Raw genomic sequence first — 21,658 nt, forward strand, 5'->3', positions numbered from 1 at the left:
CTCCGAAAGGTTTTTGGTTTGGTAGTCTGATGATGGCCTCCTTCACTTGTACAGACGTGTCTTTGAGCTCTTTGAACCAGATGTTTGATTGCCTTAATTAATCATGAAATAATAGGATAACAGGCCTAATTATCATCAATTGTCCAGGTAATTCTGAGCTTCTGAAAATTGGGAACTGGGAATAGAAATGGCTGTAACTCACTTACTACGGTAATTAATATCAATATCAATATCAATTTCAAGCAATGATCAACTTTTAATTAAAAAAGAAACAAAACAAAACAAAAACCGGTTCCATCATTACAATACAATACACTACACTCGAATTAGTATTAGCTTTTTTGCGTGGTTCAATTTGCTAAATGTCATGTTTTACTACTCATAATTATCATTTGGATGCATGTTTTATGTATATTATTTTCATTATTATTTGTTCAAAAATAACCATTAAAACATGAGAACATTGTTTTAGAATAGAATAGAAGAAAATAGAATAGAATAGAAGAAAATAGAATAGAATAGAATAGAATAGAATAGAATAGCCTTTCACTGTCATTGTACATGAACAATGAAAATGTGGATTATTCACTTTCTTTGTGACCACGAATGTCTATTACTCAGCAATAGTTTGCCCCAAAGTCACATAACCAGCATCAAATGATTTCAGCCCCTTATGTGGAGCAAATTTTAAATACAGTGTGTTGAGTTTCTTCTTCTCTTCTTTGACATTTCTTCAGTGTGACTGTATCCACAGAGAGCGTTTCACTGCTCATCAACTGTGACACCAACATGTTGTGTACTTGGTTTAGATGTTAGTTTGACAGAAATGTAGAGACCTTTTATTTAAATGTGAGTTGATTAAGACCATAAGCACATAGGAAATGAAAGAAATGCCAACCATGTTACCTGTCAGCCTTGGGGAACACAGCTGACAGGTTATCAGGGAACAGGCTTGTTGTCATAGTTTATTCCTACATTTAGTGTTTGTCATTAAAAATAATACATTACCTACCATAAAACCTTAAAAAAGGATAATTTCATAGTAATTCACTGGATACTTTTAGAAAGGATTAACGTAGCTGATCTAAACTGTAGTTCATAGTCTAGGTACAGCATTTATATTACACTGAGTGAATAATTACACTAAACTTCACTACCTGATTAAAGGAGCATTTGTGCTCCATCTGTATTATCTTCAGCAATATATCAACAAAGCAATTATTTCATGAAACATGGCTCATTCTGATATGATTCAGTGGTTTGATGAGGTGGCTTCCCGCTGACATTTGCACAATCTGATCCACAACTGCAAAGTGCTCCTTTAAATCATTACATTCATGCTCCGTGTTTATAGAAACACAGAGAGAAAATGAAAACGTCTTTATTTTTTCTCCTGTGATTTTTGTGTGATCAATCTTATAAATGTTGGCTGAACGGCAATAAAATTGATGAGGTAGATTTGTAGAGGGGGGGAATAGTATATAGATGTTATTAAACCCTCTAAATTCAGAGTAATGCGGATTTAGGTTGATATCAGCTCTCAGAAATCCATCATCAAGCCCAAACTTCATACTTTCAAAACCTCCAAAATGAATGCGTCATTCACGACTTCTATGACTAAGATTCTCTATAACCAAATATTAAATGTTCATTTTATTTAAATATTTCAAAAGTTGTCAGAGCTTCAGCTTGACAGTTAAAGGATTTTGAACACTACTCGGGTGTGTTGTGGAAACAACTTGCTTGCTTAGTAAAAATAACACTGATTTCTTCACTTTTTTGGCTGATATGAATTCTAACCCTGACTATAGAATCACTCTCATGAGCCTCAGACACTAATGTGACACACACAAAACAGGGAGGCACACAGGATTCAGTCGAGTCACATCATGCTTTTATGACGAAAAAGGAGCTCATTTACAAGACAGACGGTATATAAAACATACATTTAAATTAAAAAAGAAGTCATATGTGTTCTATAGACAAATACATTATTGTCTTATCCTTCCCTTTGAGACCAAGCAGCCATGGGACTGAGCAAAACATGGGCGATCCCTGGAGAAAAGAAACAGCCGATAAATCCTATTTTACTATACCTACACTATTTACAGTTCAACAGTCATTTTCCTCTGTCAGACATGGCAAGGAGGTCTACAGATTGGATGACATGATATGGCTAATAGATCTAATATGTACAGTTCCTGTTCTTCTTCTCCAAGGATCCACTTGCTATGGCACAAAATTTACATGCTAGAAATATTCACGTACACTCAGACGCTCAAGAAGCCGGAGAGGATCAGAGTCCAGGTTTGGTATTGATTGTATAACAGTCTCTTTGATATTAATGATTGATCGTTTTAACGCCATTCGACCTGATAAGCTGCTGTTTTTACATTGGCTCTGCATTTAGTTGGAGCTCTCGGCACCCATTCCTAGGTTTCAGCGGTCAGCGACAGTCACGCGAAAGAGGAACAAATATCAAAGAGTGATGGATGAAAGATGTTCTGAGATACTCAACGAGGTCAGTGCCAGGCTGATTGATAGATAGATAGATAGATAGATAGATAGATAGATAGATAGATAGATAGATAGATAGATAGATAGATAGATAGAGAAACAGACAGATACTTTAAGTATTAGTATTATTTTACCTGTTTGTATTGAATAAGAGAGCGCCAAGAAATACAGAGCTATACCAAATGAAAGCTTCCTCTAAAGAGTGGGAGAGGCAACAGAGCGTTTTATTACCGCGGACCTGGAAAAAAAAAGCATAAAAGCTGGCACCATCTCGTTTTAAGAGGAAATCATTACAACAACAAAAAAAAAAGAGGAGCAGAAACCTAGGAATGAGTGCCAACCAGGTCTATGTGAGCTCTGTATGCCTCCTCCTACTCCAGAGAGACTTTGAGAGAGTGACAAGGTTCAAGATAGATCAATGAAAGTATGCCATTAATAATCCTGTCCCCACACAGCATGATTGATCAGTCCCACCATCCTGCTTGGAATATCAATAGCTTTATCAACAGCTTACACATCAGAGCAGATCATCTGTTTGAAGATAGATATGTGTAAAAGTACAATCATCCCAAGTAAACAAATGCTTCTTTATATATATATTCGTGAATGCCGGTGACTCTTTGCCCCCTGGCTTTAACTTGTACCAGATTAAAACACACGTTAGTCGTTTCAGCCAGTCCCATGGCCAGCGACGATGGCACCCATGGCTCTCTGTACAAGTGTAGGTGAGAGTTTGGCAAGACCAATCACTGTATACAAAAGGCATGCATAGATTTAATCTGCTAAGACCACAAGAAAGAAACTTGTTTTTTTTTTCTTCTCTAGAGAGTAGCCGATCATTTGCTGAGCAGCACTTAATCATATACAGAGAAAGAATAATGCTGTGAAGTTTTTTGGGGGGAGGGTTTGGTGAGACTGGTGGTGGGGGTTTAAGTGTGTAATCTCCAGACTGAGTCAGAGCAGTTTGCTTTTTGATGAGATGGAGGCCTCTCCTGCTCCCACTGCAGGCAGAAACACACCCAGTGCCAAGACGGGGGACACGCTATGGCTATAAGAAAATCAGTGAAGCACTGACTTATGAAGCTAACAGTCAATTTTCTCGCTTACCTGCTTGAGACCCCGAGCTGTTGCTTTGGTACAACAGCATTCAGGATTTGTTTCTCATACTCACAGTGACCACTGGGGGTCAGTATTGTCACACAGAAGGAAGTGGAGGTGATTTTGTGTGTGTGTGTGTGTGGGTCTGTTGAATGGGGGGTGGGGGTGGGGTCTGGTCAAGGTTAAGATGAAGCATTTGTCTGTCCGAGGTGCTTTAAAGTGTTTCAGCAAAGCTCTGCAGCATGCTCACTTATATCAGGTGGCAGCGATTGTTTGCATCACCGCCTCTTTGCCTGAGAAACTCATCACAGGTCATATCTCTGTCTGACACTGATGCTGTTAAACAGCTAAAAGTCTATTTGCATGACACTCTGTCTGAGAGGCCTGTTATGGAAATGGGACTAATAAGCCAAGTAATCACCCAATCAAGCCAGGCTCGCTCCTCTGTCATCCTATTACTGCTCGTCTCAGCTCTGATAAATCTCAAGTCTAATCCAATCAAAACCAGCAGCTGTAGGATGCGGAGCAAGAGATGGATTTATTTAGAGCTAACATGGAATCAGAAATGACACGAGACAAAAATGTAGAAATGTAGTCCTGGAGATAAGACTGACATGGTTCTTTTTTGCTGTTGTTGTGGCCAAAATTGTAAGCTTAAAGCGTTTAAAGGAAAGCCTCCCTCAGTGTGCTAATGGAATGGAAACAATGGGACACACACCAAAAAACCAAAAATGAATAATTCAGGCTCGACGCCACGACTGTGGTGTGTGTCCAAAGGGTTTTTTTCTTCTTGTTTTGTTGTGGGTCTTTGAAGAGTTTCCTCAGTGGAAGGTACGCTAACGGTGAGGTTGCTTCTGCTCCTGCTGTAAATGGGACGTCTAGACTACGGTGTACCAACCGCAGGCAAGGACAAACCAGCGGAGGGAGCGGGGGATATCTCAGCCTACTTTCTCAAGAATCGTGGCAGAGGAGATGAATCAAGCTCGCCTCCACTGGTATCTACAAACACAGAGAGTCTGTCAGTCAGAGTCAGACAGGCAGCGGCTCAGCTGCAAAGCTGTGTTGTGTGCTGCCGCCTTTTTGAGGAGAGCTGTTGAGGATTTTTTTGGGAGAAGTGTCTTTTTTTTTAATCAATTAAACTCTTTAGCATACCAATAAAACCTTTGAAAGCAAACCTCTGCTAGGAAATTTAAGATGCAGGACATTTTTTTTAAACAGCATCTAGCTTGAAGCAAGCTTTTGGAGCTTGAATAGACACAAGTGCTTCGTTCCAACCCCGATCAGCTGGAGGTGTCAGGTTTTTAATGAATGGACTACCTCCTTGTCAAGATGACTCAGTGTACCTCAGTAGGCAGAAAGCGAGCGTATAGGCGTTTAGTCACGGCTCTGCAACAACCCAACCTCCTTTCTGCATTTGCAAGTTAAAATGTGTCAAGATATCATGAAGAGAAAGTATACAGTACAGTTCACGGGGTTTCACACGCGGAGAAAGATCCCAGAGTGGCACTGTGCAGAGAGGGAAAAGTTCCAGACATTTTTTATTTTAAGGAATGGGTGTGTGAAAAATGGGAACCAGTGGGTTTTTTTTGTTGGTTTTTTTGTTTGTTTGGTTTGATTTTCAGGGAACCTGGGTCACCCCTTCCTTTCATCTTTTGTCTCCAATGATCTAATCACTGCTCCGCGTTTGATGGTATCACGAGGAGCAACACATCATAAGACAACAACACTTACTCACCAGTCACAGTGAACACGTGTCTACTACCGCACAACCATATTCCAGCCTAATACTGTGAACAGGGACAACAAGGAGATGAAGAAAGAAGACGGGGGCGGGGGAAGGGAGAGGGGGCCATGAGGACGGTAAAGAGGGAAGAAGGAGAAAAAATGAAAACACACCTTCATCTACGCTTACACAATAACACCATCAACAATCGCTACGCACATTCTCACTGTCATCTAAACCTAAGTTTGCACTGAGAAGTACCGGGGGATGGAAACACAGAAGGAAGGGCTGAGGGAGAAGAGATATCCACGAAGGCAACGTCCTGTTCTCAACACCACCAGAGCCAAAATGGCTGCAGACCCTGTCAAAGACGCTGTTAAAAAAACCCCAAAAACCCCAAAAAAACAGGCTAATTTGTTCATCTATTCTTGTTCGGCCTCATGAATCTTTAAGAGCTGTTCAGTTATTCATTCTGACAGAGAGGCTGTGGTTTCATCATTCGTTACAAGCCACAAAAATGGAGTTTGCAAGATTTATTTCGCAAAGGAGTCTGAGGGTGTCTCTTACCTGGGGGAAATGATTTTCAAACCATTAAGTTGCTATATAAAGCACCGTTAGACCCTCTGCAACCCCTGACATGTGTAAATAGCAGCTATTTTTCCAATCTAACTAATCTTTTGGCCTTTTGTTATTGCTATATCCATCCATCCATCCTCTTCCGCTTATCCATAGTCTACCATGATTTTATTTATTTGTTTTCTTTTTTAATTCTATGAAACAACATTTAGTTTTAACATATTTTCCATTACTTTAACGTTCTCTTGAGTTTAGAGGCCATACCTGTAAGGTATGCCAAGGGGCATTAGCAGTGATAGCTATATGTAAATAGACATATTTACCTCACCACAGGAAAAAAATGTTTTGGTTCTTTTATTTATTTTATTATTATTTTTAATCATTATTATATATATATATAAATATTAACAGGATTTCACCAGATAACAGGACACCAACCCATTTCTCTTTCCCCCCTTTTTTTGTGGCTTTGATACATTGCTCATACCGAGGCTCTCTGAGCTCTGGATAGCTTTAGCTACATCCACTTTTCCATTGTTAGTTTCTTTAAAATATTCATGTTCAGCTTGGTGATTGAAGTATCTGATTAGGTCTGTCATTACAAAAGTTTTTGGGGTGTTCCTCCCCTGCGTTTAACTTTGGCGAACTTTGCTTATTTGCCTATGCTGCTGTGCACGTGTTGTGCATGCTGAAACGTCCACACATGAGGCTCATTGGCTGGTCACTGCTGAAAATCCGCCGATTCCTGTCCCCAGCTGATCGATCGGCGCACCTCTAATTTGTTCTCATTCAGGATTTGGTTGTTTTAAAAGACACCGCAGTGTGTGAGCTGCTCAGTTTTTCATGTAATTAAAGTTAACATCACATTTATTATTACAGTGTGATGTATGGACATGTCCATTTAAAAAAAAATGGCAGCAGCTAAAATGTCAAATTTGAGTATTCAATAAGCCAAAGCTGTCATCAGGATGAGTGAATCAGGCTGCGTTTTACAGTCTATGGTAAATCGATGATTTACTTTAGTGTGTAAAGTTTTAATTTCACAGCTTTTAGTAACTAGTAACTATCCGTTTAATCTTTTAACTTTGAAAACATTTTTTTCTTCTCAACAGAACAGCTTTAGATCAAGTCTCAGCTGTGAATGAACTTAATGCTCTGCCTGCTTTAGGCTTACGTGCACCTTGAGATCTGAAAGGGTGCTACTGCATGAGGTGTTGAGAAGAGAACAATCCCACATGGAGGACGAAGAACATTAAAACGGTAAACAGCCAAAAGGTCACAGAGAACAACAACTGAAAAAAAAAGAAAATAAACTGAAGGACAAACAGAACACTTTAAAACAAGAACATTTTTTGTCTTTTTAGTCTTTTTTTTCCATTTTTAAAACCACAGTACTACTCTCCACTATACGATGCACATGGCGTGGGTAGGGTTAACACGACTTCATTTACATTTTAAATCCTCGGTCTCCAGCCAGGGACCCCTCCCAAAGGAGGACCCAGTGGGGGTGTGTGGGGGATGTGGGTGAGGAGGGGGGGAAGCACTGGGCTAGGGGGGCAGAGACATTCGCACACCGGCCCTCTGAGAGACAGACAGAGAGCAGCGAGTGCCGCACTTTGTGGATTTTCATTGGTCCGTGTGTCGCTGAGTGTTGTTCCTATCAGCCCAAATAACCTCGATGTGGTTTTATCTCCTCTGAGTGTGTGCGTGCGTGTGTGTGCGTGCTATGAGGTGAAACTTTATGCAAGCCCGGTGACAGCAGATGGTCTTGTGATCATTGCGACAGCTTGTAAGATGGCAGTGGCAATAATTATATAACTGAATCATGCACACACTACTGTATAAAAATACAACCTACACAACTATGGCTTAGCTTATGCACTTACGAATTCACATCACTTCTCTCTCGGAGAATGGACTTTTAGCTTTATGGCTCCACATAAAGTATTGCTGGAATGTTTTACAGTTTATCAGAGTAAATATGCATAACCATTCTCACTCTGTAGGCTAGTTATTTCACTTTTCCTGAGAAAAGGGGCTGTACGTGTGCCGCCTTCCACTCGTAGGATGAGGGTGTTTATGTGCGTTAATGTGAACACCTCCTAGTGGGACCGTGTGTCCTCTGTCTGCCTCTAAGTATGAACCAACTCGCCAGGCTGCTCCCCCCTGGCAGCGCTGGTAGGGTTGGGTGTCCACCAACACAGCAGGGACGAGGGGCAGGAGGCAGGTTGACCCTCTCGTGTTGAAGAAGAGCACGAAGGGGAGGCAGGGCAGAGGGAGCAGAAGTCACCCTCCTCTTCTACCCAGCAACCCTCCTGTGGCCACCATCCTGGTCCCTCCTGTGTTGGTTGGCATGGTTACAGTGGTGGCCTGTGACCGGTGGGCACGACTTCCAAACCAAACCCACCGGGCCACAGGCAGCTACAGCAACTCTCAGCCGGTGCGCTCGTCCCAAACTCACACAGCTAATGTTGTAAAACCTCACAAAGAAGAAAAAGCCAGATTTTTTTTCTTGCTTTATGCAAATCTTATTATTTTTCAGCTTTTGTGCATAAAAGCAAAGGCCATATGATAATATTCATAAAACGTTTTGCTCTTTGTAATCCTTACTCCTCAGCGGTGGTCAGAATAAATAGAAAAACATATTTAACTGTCTTTCAAAGCTATGTGTTTTTATAAGTGGTACAAACTTACAGCTTAAAGCTACATGCATGATTAGCAGCACAGCAGGCTTTAGAGAGAGTAATTAATGGACAGAAGCTCTCTGTACTGAATTTCTTTTCAAATCCCTGACTCTACAAAAAAAGAGAGAAATTGAAATTAAAAAGGAAACCTTATCATTTCTCATTAAAGTAAATGAGAAACAGGACTATCACTGTTCCACAGGCCAGTGATCGTGCCAATTTACATCTTATCACCTATATGTTCTTTCTTCTGTGCCTATTAAGCATAAATGACAAGTAGCTAGCACTCCTTAAGGTATAATTTAAGGAAATTTTGACCACAAGCTGAATAAAACTGCTGAGAGATCAGGGTCGGATTGTTTTTGTTCACAAATCGGACCAAATTGAGAAGTGGCTCCGGTTTTGTTGTGGGTGCTCGAATGAGTGGAGCCACGGACAGGGACTTGTGCTGTCAAGCTTCTTTGCGAGTCAGAGGCTGTGTGCGTTTGCGTGTGTCAAACACGTTTATGGGACGTGCTCATGCCTCCCCCGAGGGACCCCTGGCTGCGTTGTTTCATATCATTTTCATGTTAAACTTCCTGGTCCCTCCTGAAGAGCTTCCAGTGGCGGGTTCAGATTTCCGGAAGGAGTACTCCACTGTGAAGTTGTTCCTGCGTTGCCCACGTCCCCGGCTCCACACGAACAACAGCAGGAAACAGAAGAGGACAACCCCGAGGAACGTGATGCAGCCCATTGCCGTGGAGACCAAGATGGTGGTCAGGTCAAAGGTGAACTTGAGGAAAACGCGTGTGCTGTTTAGATTCGTGTCGTTGAAGAACTCGCTGCTGTACAGCGAGCGGTTGAGAAAGAAGGCTGAGGCGGCATCCAGCGGTTGGCCACGCACCGTGAGTGTGGCAAAGTAGGTGTCATTGCCTCCGGCGTTACTGGCTATGCAGATGTATGTCCCACTGTCAGTGAGCTGGGCGTAGCGGATCTCCAGGGTGCCACTTGGGTGAACTATAATGCGCCCTGAACTCTTAGTTGTGATCCGCCTGCGCTGTGGAGAAATCCAGACAATAGAAGGGGGAGGGTCTCCTTCGGCTCGACACAGAAAACTCACCGCTTGGCCTTCACGAGCGATCATCTGGAGAAAAAGAGTGAGCGGATGAATAAATACACAAGTTTAAAAAAAGCACAGCAGAAATCTATATGTAGGAATATTTTAAAACCTTAAAACAACCTTGTTTATGGTTGTAGAAAGTTTAACAAACCGTCGCCATTCATTACCTGCTGCAGTTTTCGGTTGCGTATCTTAGGTTTCTGGCATGTGAAGTGATCGAAGAGTGCAGAATCGGTGAAGGAGCTGAGGCTGACGCCTTGCACCTCCACCGGCCCCGCACACACCGGCACTCTGCCGTCAAAGTTGAGGGTCTTGCGCCTTTGCAGGATCCACAACAGACGGCAGTCACACATCAGGGGGTTCCCGTCCACTCTGAGGGTCTCCAGACTGTTGACAGAATGGAAGGAGCCCTCTTCCAGTGTCTGTAGGTCGTTTGAGGAGAAGTTGAGCACGCGGATCTGTCGGAGGCCTCCGAGGGCATGGGGCTCCACTGTCATCAAACCTGTGCTTACCATGATGAGCTCCTTCAGCCTCAGCAAGTCTTTGAAGGCCCAAGGCTCTAATGTGGTGATTGGATTGTAGGACAGGTTAAGGTGGGTGAGGTGGACAAGGTTCTTAAAGGAGGCCGAGGGGACAGAAGTGATGTTGGTGTTGGTGATGGAGAGCCAGTGGAGGTCCAAGCCCTGAAAACTAAGAGGGGAAATGTACTCCAGGTACGGCCAGTGGTCGATATCCAAACCCCGCAAGTTTGATAGCTTGCGAAAGTTCTGGTCCTCCAGGGCAGTGATGCTGAGGTGGCGAAGGCGAAGAGTGACCAGGCTGCGGAGGTAGGACAGCGTCTGACCAGAGATGGATGTCAGGTTGCAGCGCTCTATTGTGAGGTCCTCCAACCCCAGCAGACCTGAGAATGCCTGGAGATAAGAAAAACATAATGGGAATTTAGGAATCACTGTTTGCTTATACATAAACATATATATTTATTTATTTATGTTTAAGTAAGACAAACAGACAAAAGTTGGTTCAGTATTTCACCAGAACACCGTTTTGTTGTTGCTACTGTATGTGAGGTACATGCCAAGAAAAGTACACACAGACTTGTTTAATTTTTAATATTTCATAATCATTCTCAAAGGAAAATATCAGATTTGTGGCCATAGCAACCAGCTCTGAGTATGACGAGTTTTAAAAGTGCTGAGACATGTTTCTGGTTTTCTCTGAGGTCTAACTATAGTTGGTGTTTTAATAGTGCCTTAATCTCTTAATACGTAATTAGAAACAATAAATTCAAATAAAAGTAACAGAATCAATTTTTACACACTCTACTGTATTTGAATGTGTGCTGCTGTTAAGCTGTTTGTTAGTATTTGAACAATAAAACAATATTTAAATGTATCATTTTATTTTTTGACACAAAAAATATTCAGATGTGTCTGTAGTGTAAATGTAGTCTAAGTAACAAACCAAACACTGAGCTGAGTGCTTTTTTACTTATTCATGGGGAAGCTGGAAATGTGTTACATGGATGCTGTGTAACTGGTATCAATGTTTTTATCTTGGCAAGGAAAACCAATAGACTTTGCCAAAATGTCACACCAGGATTTTTTTTAAAATAAAGTGCAAATTCTTGTATCCATTTTCCATTTCATCAATAAGCTCAGTTCACTACTAGCCAGATGCTTAAGAGCTTACCTTGTGGGATATATAAACCAGGTCGTTGTCTCCGACCTCCAGGTGTTTTAGACTTTTCAGGTCCTGGAAGGTGTAGTCCAATAAAATCACCATCTTGTTCTCACTAAGGTCTAGGCTGGTAAGATTGCCAAGCTTGGCAAAGGCTCCCATGGGCACCAACTTCAACTGGTTCCCCCTTAACTTCAGCACTTTAAGATTCTGGAGGGTGGAGAAGGCATTCGGTTCTAAGGTGGAGATGAGGTTCTCACTGAAGTCCACTTCCTCCAGTCGTGGGTACGGTGCCAGGTCTCCCGCCTGCACCCAGCGGAGCCGGTTCTTGCTGAGGTCCAGGAGCCGCGTCTCTGTAGGAATACCCTCTGGGATGTTGGTGAGCCGCCGTCGCTGGCACGACACTGACCTTAGCTGGGCTGAACACTCGCACCGTGGCGGACAGGCGTGGCTGTTTCCTGGCAGTGTCAAGGTTATCATGGTAACCAGTGAAGTCGCCAGGACCCATCGCCACAGCTTCGGCCATGGCACTAAGGCACGCCCACCATGGCCAGGAGAGCCAGTCATGGCCCTGGTCCTCTGACTCCTCGCCTGTTACAGGCAGGGTGAGTGCGCCAGACACCTGCAAGACGAGACAAAGGGAAAACCGGAGTTACAGAAAAGAAGTGAAGGGAGAAATAGAAAACAAGTACGGAATAAATATGTGATGAAGAAGGGAAAGAGGATGTAAGAAAGAAAGATGGAGCCTATAATATAACCTATCAACTCCCAAGCTCATTAAAACAGACCTAAATCCACATTGTTGTAAATTATCAATGTCTCCAGCAGTTTAAGTAAAGGAGTTTACTGCGGAGATTTGGGGCATTTCGTGACACAACACTATAGCAGATGAGATCCCGTCACAGGAACAAGGAGCGCTTTAAGATAGTTTAGAAGATTTGTCTTTTCACTAATTTATCTGTGGTTTCAGTTGGAGAACTGGGACGCCTGGAGCTTCTTGCTTCAGCTGAATTCATGCATCTTGCATCTCCTCCGCTCCCCTTCCAGCATCGAGGCTGTCTGCTCCATTTTGACAAACACAATGAATTTATTATAATCACCGTGCACAAACAAAGATGGAGCTCCTTAATAATCACAGTGTGTGTGGAAACCATGCACGCTGTGACGAGGAATAGGTGTTTGAGCCATTGCATGCATTCGAACAGGTACGCTTGGATGCAAGTTTGACATTTTGCTGGGTATGAATTAAAAATGCTTTGAGGGAAAAAGAGATGAATCATTTGTGCTTTAGCATTCCTTCAGGCAGCCGGTCATCTCTCCCACACACTGTTTTCAACATGAAGACAGTCAAAGAGCACCTGGCATTGGATCTGGAACACGGCTCTGTGTCCATCCAGCTAGCAGAAGTTTCATACTTTAGGAAGATGCCATTTAAAAAGAAAGTTTGGCTAGAAGAAAGTTTTTTTTCTTCTCTCAAACAAAAACTACTGACCAAAAACCCCCAAATGTTAAACTGTTTGTTTGTTTTTCAGATCAAGTGGATATGAGAGAGAATATATCATCACCACCAGGGAGTATCATGTTAAAATGCACTCTGATGCTGTTTCATGTTAAAATGCACTCTGATGCTGGCAGAGGAGGAAGGCAGAGCTGAACAGATTAATAATATATGGGTTGGTTTGTCCGTAATGGGCAGTTTTCAGAGGGCCAGCCACACAGTTAAAAGAGCCAAAAGTTGCTAGGCTCTCTCTTTTTGCCGATGAGGCTGTTGCTTCAAATTTCTTACAGGAAAACAGCCTCTAAAACGCCTAATCATATCCGACTGTTTCAATGCATTGGCATCAATGGGATCAAACAGGATGAAATGGGATTTAAGCTAAATATAAATGACGGCTGACAAATTCTGTGCACACATATGCACATACTTTTCACACAAAATGACACAAACACAAGCTGTAGGAAAAAAAAAATCCTCCAGAGATTCTGTCTCATCTACTAAGCCTCAAGGTGGATAAGTCCTTCAATTTTTGACAGGCCTGGAAAACACTGTGTTTACAGATCCCATATCTGAACAATCTGGTAGAAATCTGGCACAATCTCTCCTTTCGCTGGGAGACAAAACTCAAAACACAGAGAAGCTGCTGTGCAGAAACAGACTGACCCACTTCTCAGCAGCAACTCGGCCTCGCACTGTCAACCATCAGCAACTCACCATGACCACAACAACAGAGCGGCAAACTCGGTGGAATAGTGCCCAGGAGAAAAACAGAGAGATCAGAAAAACTAGCAGAACTCTATCAAAGTCCTGAAATAATGAGATTAAATCACAAATCAGGTTCTGTGTCCTCGTGTCTTCAGGGTGACTGTTGTGGAAACACTGATGATTTTTCTCCTTCTTGCACCTTTTACCCTGCTAAAGATTTAGATTGCATCCCATCAACTATCATCTGAATAACATGAAATGATTTTTCTCTAGTGACACAAATTACTGGACGCTATCTGGAACGTATTTTAAGGGAACCGCGAAGTTACAAAGTAGTGCGTTTGGTCATTATTTTGCTGCAAGTCAATGAATTTACATCTTTAACCCTTAATCACACATGCCTAGAGGCTGGTGGGCAGGGACACAGACTTTATTAATCCCACACTGTTACAGCAGCACAAGTGTCAGCAAGAAATAAAAAATAGAAATCCATCCATTCTTTCAGCTGGGGTACTGGAGCCTATCCTAGCTAGCATAGGGCGAGAGATGGGGTACACCCTGGACAGGTTGCCAGTCTGTTGCAGGGCTAACACAGAGAGACTGACAACCATTCACACTGAGATTCACACCTATGAGCAATTTAGAATTACCAGTCAATCTAATCCCACTAATTGCATATCTTTGGACTCTGTGGACTCAGAGAGAACCCACGCAAACACAGGAAGCACATGTTAGCTCCACACAGAAGGACAAAGTGAACAAATAAAAAAAAGGCAAAAAACTATACAAGCGTTATTTCTACCATTCACAAATTGTCTCTGTACAGAGAATTTTTCATATTTGGAAAAGGTGTAGTGGGAGTGATAATACACACGTACATTTTTGCAGGTATCTATTGTATGTGTGGATTATACAGTCTGACTGCTGTCAGGATGAAAGACAACATTCAACTTTCGCAAGAAAATTCTTCGTTTTCTTTTTAAAAAAAATCAAAATATCTTGAAAACATTGATTGGCATTCACGGTCCTCTGAGGATGTTTTATAAAAGGTTTATAAAAGGTTACACAGAACATAGTCCAGTACTTGTGATTTATTGCTCATTTGAAAATGCTAAGATTTTGGCACGTTAATGTTAAGATGTTGAACATTTACCTGTAAAAAACCTTTTGAGTTAAAATTCTGACACATCTAGCGAAGATGTGCCCTGGGAGCCTGTGTGGGGCTACTGTGGGAAGACGCACAGGCCCCAGTACCAACGTGAAATATAGGTCACATCTGGGCTCTGCACTATGGGGCCCAGACAGGTCCCAGTGGGATAACCAACAGTGTGGGTTGCCCACACTAAGCAAAGAGAGGCCCACAGTGGGGCATATTATAGGCAGCGTACCCACAGCTGCCCTACTGGGGCCCCACCCAGACCCCACAGTGGGGAGCTAATGCCATGGTACATTAGCGATACCAACTGGTGTGGAGTGTGAACCAGAATATCATTTACAACAAAGAAGAAAACAACTATCAGCTGCTCATTTAATAAAAAGGAGGTCACCACAACAGGTAGATCTGCACACTTCATTTAGCAGAGTTTTACACCAGATGCCCTTTAGATGCAGCCCTCTGTGGATTCGTGCTTTCTCCCACAGGATTTATTGCTTATTAGGCAAGTGTGTAAACTACTATACTATAGAGAGACTCACTCAAAACCAACCAACCAACCAACCAACCAACCAGCCTTCCACTCAAATCCTCTGCATAACATGTTAGTATGTTTTAGAAATTAGAATATTCTCTGATACCAGAGTTTACTGATGTTTTGAATCAGTTGCCTTATCTCAGCCTCATAATTCTGACACTATTTCTCCACAATTGTCACATTTCCCTTTCTTGTGTTTCCTAACACACAGACTCCACATGGGATATCCTATATGGGCCCTACATGTGTTTTCTATAGACAGCCTATATTGGGCTACCCACAGAATTCCCTCTTGGGGCCAGAAAGGGCAAAAATACTAATATAGATTTTGGGTTTGGGCAGGGTTTGCACATACAAAACCATAGAGGGCCCCATAGGGCAAAACTACTGTGAACCCATTTCGGTCCCATGTGGAATAGATGCAGGTTGCCCACACAGCCTCACAGCTACCCACTGTGGGCCTGCATGGGCATGGTTGCTGGGCAGACATTCAGCTCTACACACAGCTGTTCCCATACATAGCCCACTGCACGACTATAAACTCTTCACTTAGTGTATCCAGTGTCTCCATGTGTGTTAGTGTACATCTTGCCCAGCTCTTTGGCATTGTGATGGATGCAGCCTGTCTCCGCACCCTCATGAGAGTCATCCTACGGGTCAGTGGCAGAGTCACAGTATGAATCACTGAGCTTACATCGTCAAAGCAGACAAGGTCCTTACTGCTTGACTCAAGGACAGACTTGGATTCCTTAACACACACACTCTCTATCAGGCACATGGGCCCAGTGCTCTGCGCATCATCTGGTGAGCAGGTGATAAATACACACCTTTACTCTGACTCCCAGGCCACATACTGAAAAGAACATTTTTATATGTTGTTGCTTTAGTTGCTTTCTTTTAGATTAGCAGCCTGTCCCTCAAAGTTTAAAAGCTCAGTCTTACATCTTATCCTGCACCTGGACAGTGGACATGCACGGAAATCACAACAGGAGTCCCTAAAGCTGCCATACAACCTGCAAATTATCATCTTCCAGATGTTATGGTAACAACAGGGGCAAATCCCACAGCTGTAGCCAGCGAGGAAGATAGAGTCACAGGCCAGCTGTCCAAGGAGAAAAAAACATGAAGAATGGAAGGAGAAACAGCCCAGAAGCTAAAAATAACTAAATTTTTGATGGCTGACCTAATGAGCAGATGTTTTGGAGCAACATTTTTTCTCAGCCACTGCACAGGCAAGACACTGATGACCACAGCCAGATGTTTCAGACACCGGTTGTTTCACCTGCTTTATACAGTCAGGTTAGTCTGATTATAAACACCACGCACTCTTCCCAAATAACTGCAGGGAAAATAACATCATTGTGGTTTGGTGTGTATTTGTGTGGCAGTGTGCCTGACCGTAAATAGGTCATGCATGTTGACTGGTAGCCTTTATAAGCCTTTATATTTGGCCGGCAGAGCGTAGAGCTCCTCTCCCCAATATCCCTTCTTTAGTGTCCCTTCTTCCTCAGCTTTCTCTCTCTCCTTCACTCTCTCTCTCTCTCTCTCTCTCTCTCTCTCTCTCTCTCTCTCTCTCACACACACACACACACACACACACACACACACACACACACACACACACACACAAAATAAAGACCTCTCAAAAATAAAATCACACTTTAGCTTTCGTGATGGAGGTGCAGTCAAGCAGTCAGCATGTTATTAGAGAAAGCTTTTACATTTTATTGCTGCAAACAAACTGAGTTGCTAACTTGACAAGTTTTTATATATCAGAGGAAAGCTGACAGTTTGTACTTTCCATTGCTAAGTAGCTATAAGTCCAATATTAAATCTGTGCTTAGTCACTCCATTTTAAGCCCAAGTCAAGTGTGGAATAGAGTTTAGCAGGTCTCTTGTGGGGCTGCACCCAGTGCCAAAGAGGAAAAGAAAGTAAGGGGGCAGACTTTTTAATGAAGATGAGAGTCAGACAAATCTCTGTTTTGCCACATTATTGTAATCTACAGTGAATATTAACTAATACAAGTCAATATAAGTAAGCCTAAAAAGTCAAATTAAGTGTTTTTGTGCTGCTCTTCATCAAAGTCCTAAAGGATCAACAACTCCCTGACTGCATTGCAGAAAGAGAAAAACAACGCCCAAACTTAAATCCTAAATGACAACAAAGGAAAACTGAAATCAAAATATAATTAGGGTGGGTAAAGAAAAAAAAAGAGGAAAAGCCAGAGGAAGAGGCTCACAGAGCAGGATCCCCACAGTGATGAGAGGAACAAAGCCTGCGGTGGGAACGCACACATATAAAATATAAAGTGGAACAAAAGTAAAACACAGGAAGTACACAGGAACACACACAATGTAGTCACTAGATCAACATCTTCAAAGTTTTCAGTCATTTGTCTGCAACATCCAGTGACGGCAACACTGTGACCATAAACCAAAGCTCCCAAAGCGTCTGTAAAAACGGAGCATTTTTCAAGCTGCACTTCACTGAGCTGCAGAATGCAACGTGAGGGACACTGCAGTTGTTTAAGTTTGCATAAAGAGATGATACTCATGATGGTGCTCTGTGCCACTCCTACCCTATCATTGCCGTTCTTGAAGTACTCTGAGTCACAGAGTGTGCGAGTTTGGACTGATCGAGACTGACATACAGTCTGCTTTGACCTTCAGCTGATTGGAGCCAAAGACACAAACCTTTGACTCGACTGCAGCTGTAATGTTTCAAAGGACTACACATTGCTATATATAAGATCTAGTTCATATTCAGCCTGAGATGGACTCACTTGCTCACTTTCAGGAATCTACAAGGCACAAGTTTGAATTATGGGCAGAAATAATGTTGTTACATCTGTGTCTTGAATCAAGTACTGTACAAGGCATACAAGACACGATGAAAACAGGAAAGGGGCTAAAAAACTTCCATCAATCATCCCATCACAGATTGTAGTCCTCAACCAAACATCAGACACTGAAATGGCTCAAGGTAAAAAGTCTTTCCATGAATCTCTAAAACCAGATTCTCAATGATGTAGGAGCTCATTGGCTTCATGATCCTTCACAATTCACAGGTTATTGTAATGTGTGATGTGCAGCAAGCAGGTGAAAAGTTGACTGAACTTTACAAACTAATTAGAATTAAAGTCAAGGAGGCTCACAAACAGTCATAATTATGATAAATCTGACCAGCAAATATGAGCTTGACCTTGAGAAAAGTTTGGGTGAAGACCCATTAGGTGATCATTGTGTGCAGGTTTCACAAAAATCAGACTGACAGTCTGGGATGAGCAGCAATTCTTGTGAATTGTTGAGACGCCATTGCATAAGCTCATCACTCCTTCAGCTGGATGAGCTAATGAAGGTGGCGGTGTAAGGCTAGCTAGACCTAGAGTCCCAGTGCAATATGAATTTTGGATATTCTTCTATGTAGGCAGTTATCAGAGAGGGCCTTGCCTATTTCACCAAGACACTATCAAACCACATTCTGCACACATTACAACATCATTGCTTCACTTTAAACCAGCGTGCGGTCCAGACCTGCCACCCACTAGAAACACATGACACCAAATGCAGCTCAGAGATATTTTTTTCCCAGTTTTTAACTACCAGGAATTGCTCTCCTCAGTTTTGAGGCAGTTACAGAGAGGTGGTTAGAAAAAAAAGTGACGCAACACTGTGGTAAACATGGCCCTGTCTCATTTTTTAAAAACATTTTACTTTGATCACATTTAAAATTAGCATGCAATTTTCTGCGGTTCTTTTTAAATTAATTTGGGGGTTTATATGATTTGCAAATTATTACATTCTGTTTACATTTCTATTTTACAGTGCATCGAAATGCCCTGTTTTGAAAACCCCTCTGAAAACCCTTGTTCGCCCTGAGTCTCAGTGGTTGCACTAACCATCATGCTCATGCTGTTGAGCTGTGGATGCAAAGTAACATATCTGCACCGTCAGTCTAAATCCTATCATATACTCCTGACAATGCAGCACAGTGAGACGTGTACAGCACACCCAGCGTATCATCAGCCTGTGTTGATGACTGTCTCCTCATACTGTGGATGATGTTTCATGAAATGAAAGATGCTTTCTGACTCACAGTATTCTACTGTATTGTTTCCCCTCTAACCAGGCGATCCCCAAAATACTTCACAGATCTCTATGACTTATCTCAGATTCCACCTCTGTTTCTTTCCTGACAAGCACTACAAAGCGAGACAGCGACTGATGCTGAGAGTTAGTTAGTTAGCAAAAAAGTGGCATGAACTAGGAAAGCTGAACCTTTGCCTCAGTTGTTTAACTGCATCAAAGTCTGCCTCGATCACAGAGAAACAGAAAGCCAGCGCACTGCATCGAGAACAATGCCTGACAGCCACAGAGGAACACCAACAACAGAACAAACAAAGCTAAAACAAGCTGAGATAAAACCCCACAAGACAAGAAATAAACAAATAAAAATATATGTGCTGTTTGTTTATTAAGAGGAGAATCTCTTCCAGCTCTCAAACAGCGTCTTCAAAAAAAATATTTACTTTCATCACGCCAGAAATAATCTAAATGTTGCAACAACTGTTTGTTAAAAAAAGACTGCACACACATATATATGCACACACACACCAAATGCCAACACCATAAATGTCCCTGATTTCAGACAGGAGCTGTCTGTGTTGGTGTGTGGGCAGAAGGTAGACACCGCTAAATGGATTAGAAGGGAATGAGCCCAAAAGGTCGTTTCATCTGTGTGCGTACGAGTGTGTGTGTCTGTGTGTGCGTGCCGTGCTTTCACTTTGAACTTGAGCAACACTGAGACCTTAGTGAGGGGTGACGCACACAGCAGGGAGTCAGACTGGCAAATGCTGTGACAGTGATAGCTTTAGTCTGTATCAGTTTCACTCGCTGCAACAGGAGGTGCTTAAAGTGATTAGTCACATGCAGCTAATCCATAAAATATGCTGACATAATGTCAATTAGTCAGCAAATAGCCACAGAAGTGTTTATGGTACCTTGCTTTCCTTCACCTGAATACTAAGTAAAATGGTTAAAAAAAGTCATCACAACTGGAGGTGGGGTGTTTTCGGGTTTTAGGAGATGTCAGATTTGAAGTTATTTGATGTGAGCTTTTGCTACAGATCTGGTTTCAGCTACACATCCAGGTATTATATAAAGATATCTTAAAGTTTAATTTGTGACAGGTACATCAGAAGCAATTCACTCATCATGTTTATTGTGGTTGGTCGTCAAATGTCACTGACTTTCAGTCTTTGGTCATCATGTTGCTGCCAATCGCTTCCAGTGTCGACACAGCTTTAGGCTCCTGAAGGTTTTAATCTATGTCAGACATTTCAATGAGGAGAGAGAATTAGAAGGAACTGAACATGATTTATTGATATACAGAATTCAATTAAGGTATTTGCTGATTAGACTCCGATTGCCCATCACAGCCGAAGGGAATCCCAGCTGTGACAGGGATTAGTGCAGGACCCATCTGAGTCTAGACGCTGGTGGCGGAGATGAAGATGTAGGCTTGGATGGAGCCTCAGTAACACGAGAGAGGTGGAAACAGAGAGTAGGTGGGTTGCACAAAAGTGTCTCCCAGGGAGAATGACAGATGCGCAGTGAGATTTAAAGCATGGAGAGTGGAGGCTGATTGGCATGAAGAAGGTGGGCAGAAAGATGATTGGACTAGACTAGTGATGTCACAATGAGCTTGTTAGTATTGAAAAGTGGAAGTCGTGCAAGCTTGGATTAGCCACCAGACACCTGGGAAGCAGACAGATGTATGGATAAAGCTCTTCTTTTTCAAACGTTTGCATACAATTTTCATTACAATTTGTATGTTTCCTAGCAACCACAAACCAACAGGCTAAAATGACTGATTTGTAGAGTTTATGCACATATAACATGTTAGAAAAGCATTGTATAGTTTTCATTAAACAACAAGAGCATGTAATTTATATCCACAAAAATTTCATTATGCATGATGCCTAACCACCTAACACTAATGTCACAGACAAAATATTACTGTAGTACTGGTATGTACTAGTTTTGAGAAATTAGACCCGAGGCTAGCAGACTACCAACCAAATGACTGACTGATTGACTGAGCAACCAAATAACAGACCAATCACCTGGCCAACCAACCAACCTACTGAGCAGTAGAAAAACAAACCACCCAGCCACCCAACCGACTATTTACATGTTTTATTGGTTTAATAATAAATAACCATGACCTCAGTGTTGGGACTAACGCGTTATTAAGTAACGCGTTACAGTAACTACGTTATTATTGTGGTAACGAGCACGGTAACTAGTTATTATGCCAAAACCAGGAACGCGTTACTCGTTACTGGGATTTAGATAGGCTCGTTACTCGTTACTTCGTGTGGTGGATAT

At 42.2% G+C, this 21,658-nt stretch overlaps 1 protein-coding gene across 1 annotated transcript in view; it reads right to left on the reverse strand.

Moving 5' to 3' along the window:
- Positions 1–1,872: 1,872 nt before the first annotated feature.
- The window catches only part of lingo3b (leucine rich repeat and Ig domain containing 3b), a 46,186-nt gene continuing 26,400 nt past the window's right edge, over positions 1,873–21,658 (reverse strand). The window contains exons 2-4 of the mRNA XM_013270964.3: positions 11,387–11,996; positions 9,865–10,608; positions 1,873–9,721 (exon numbers count right to left, since the gene is read on the reverse strand). Of these exons, the coding sequence (XP_013126418.1) occupies positions 9,152–9,721; positions 9,865–10,608; positions 11,387–11,941 (1,869 nt within the window). The 5' untranslated portion in view covers positions 11,942–11,996 and the 3' untranslated portion in view covers positions 1,873–9,151. The remainder of the gene's footprint in view (positions 9,722–9,864; positions 10,609–11,386; positions 11,997–21,658) is intronic.

The sequence above is a fragment of the Oreochromis niloticus genome, linkage group LG18 (genome assembly GCF_001858045.2).
Source record: "Oreochromis niloticus isolate F11D_XX linkage group LG18, O_niloticus_UMD_NMBU, whole genome shotgun sequence".
NCBI lineage: Eukaryota > Metazoa > Chordata > Actinopteri > Cichliformes > Cichlidae > Oreochromis > Oreochromis niloticus.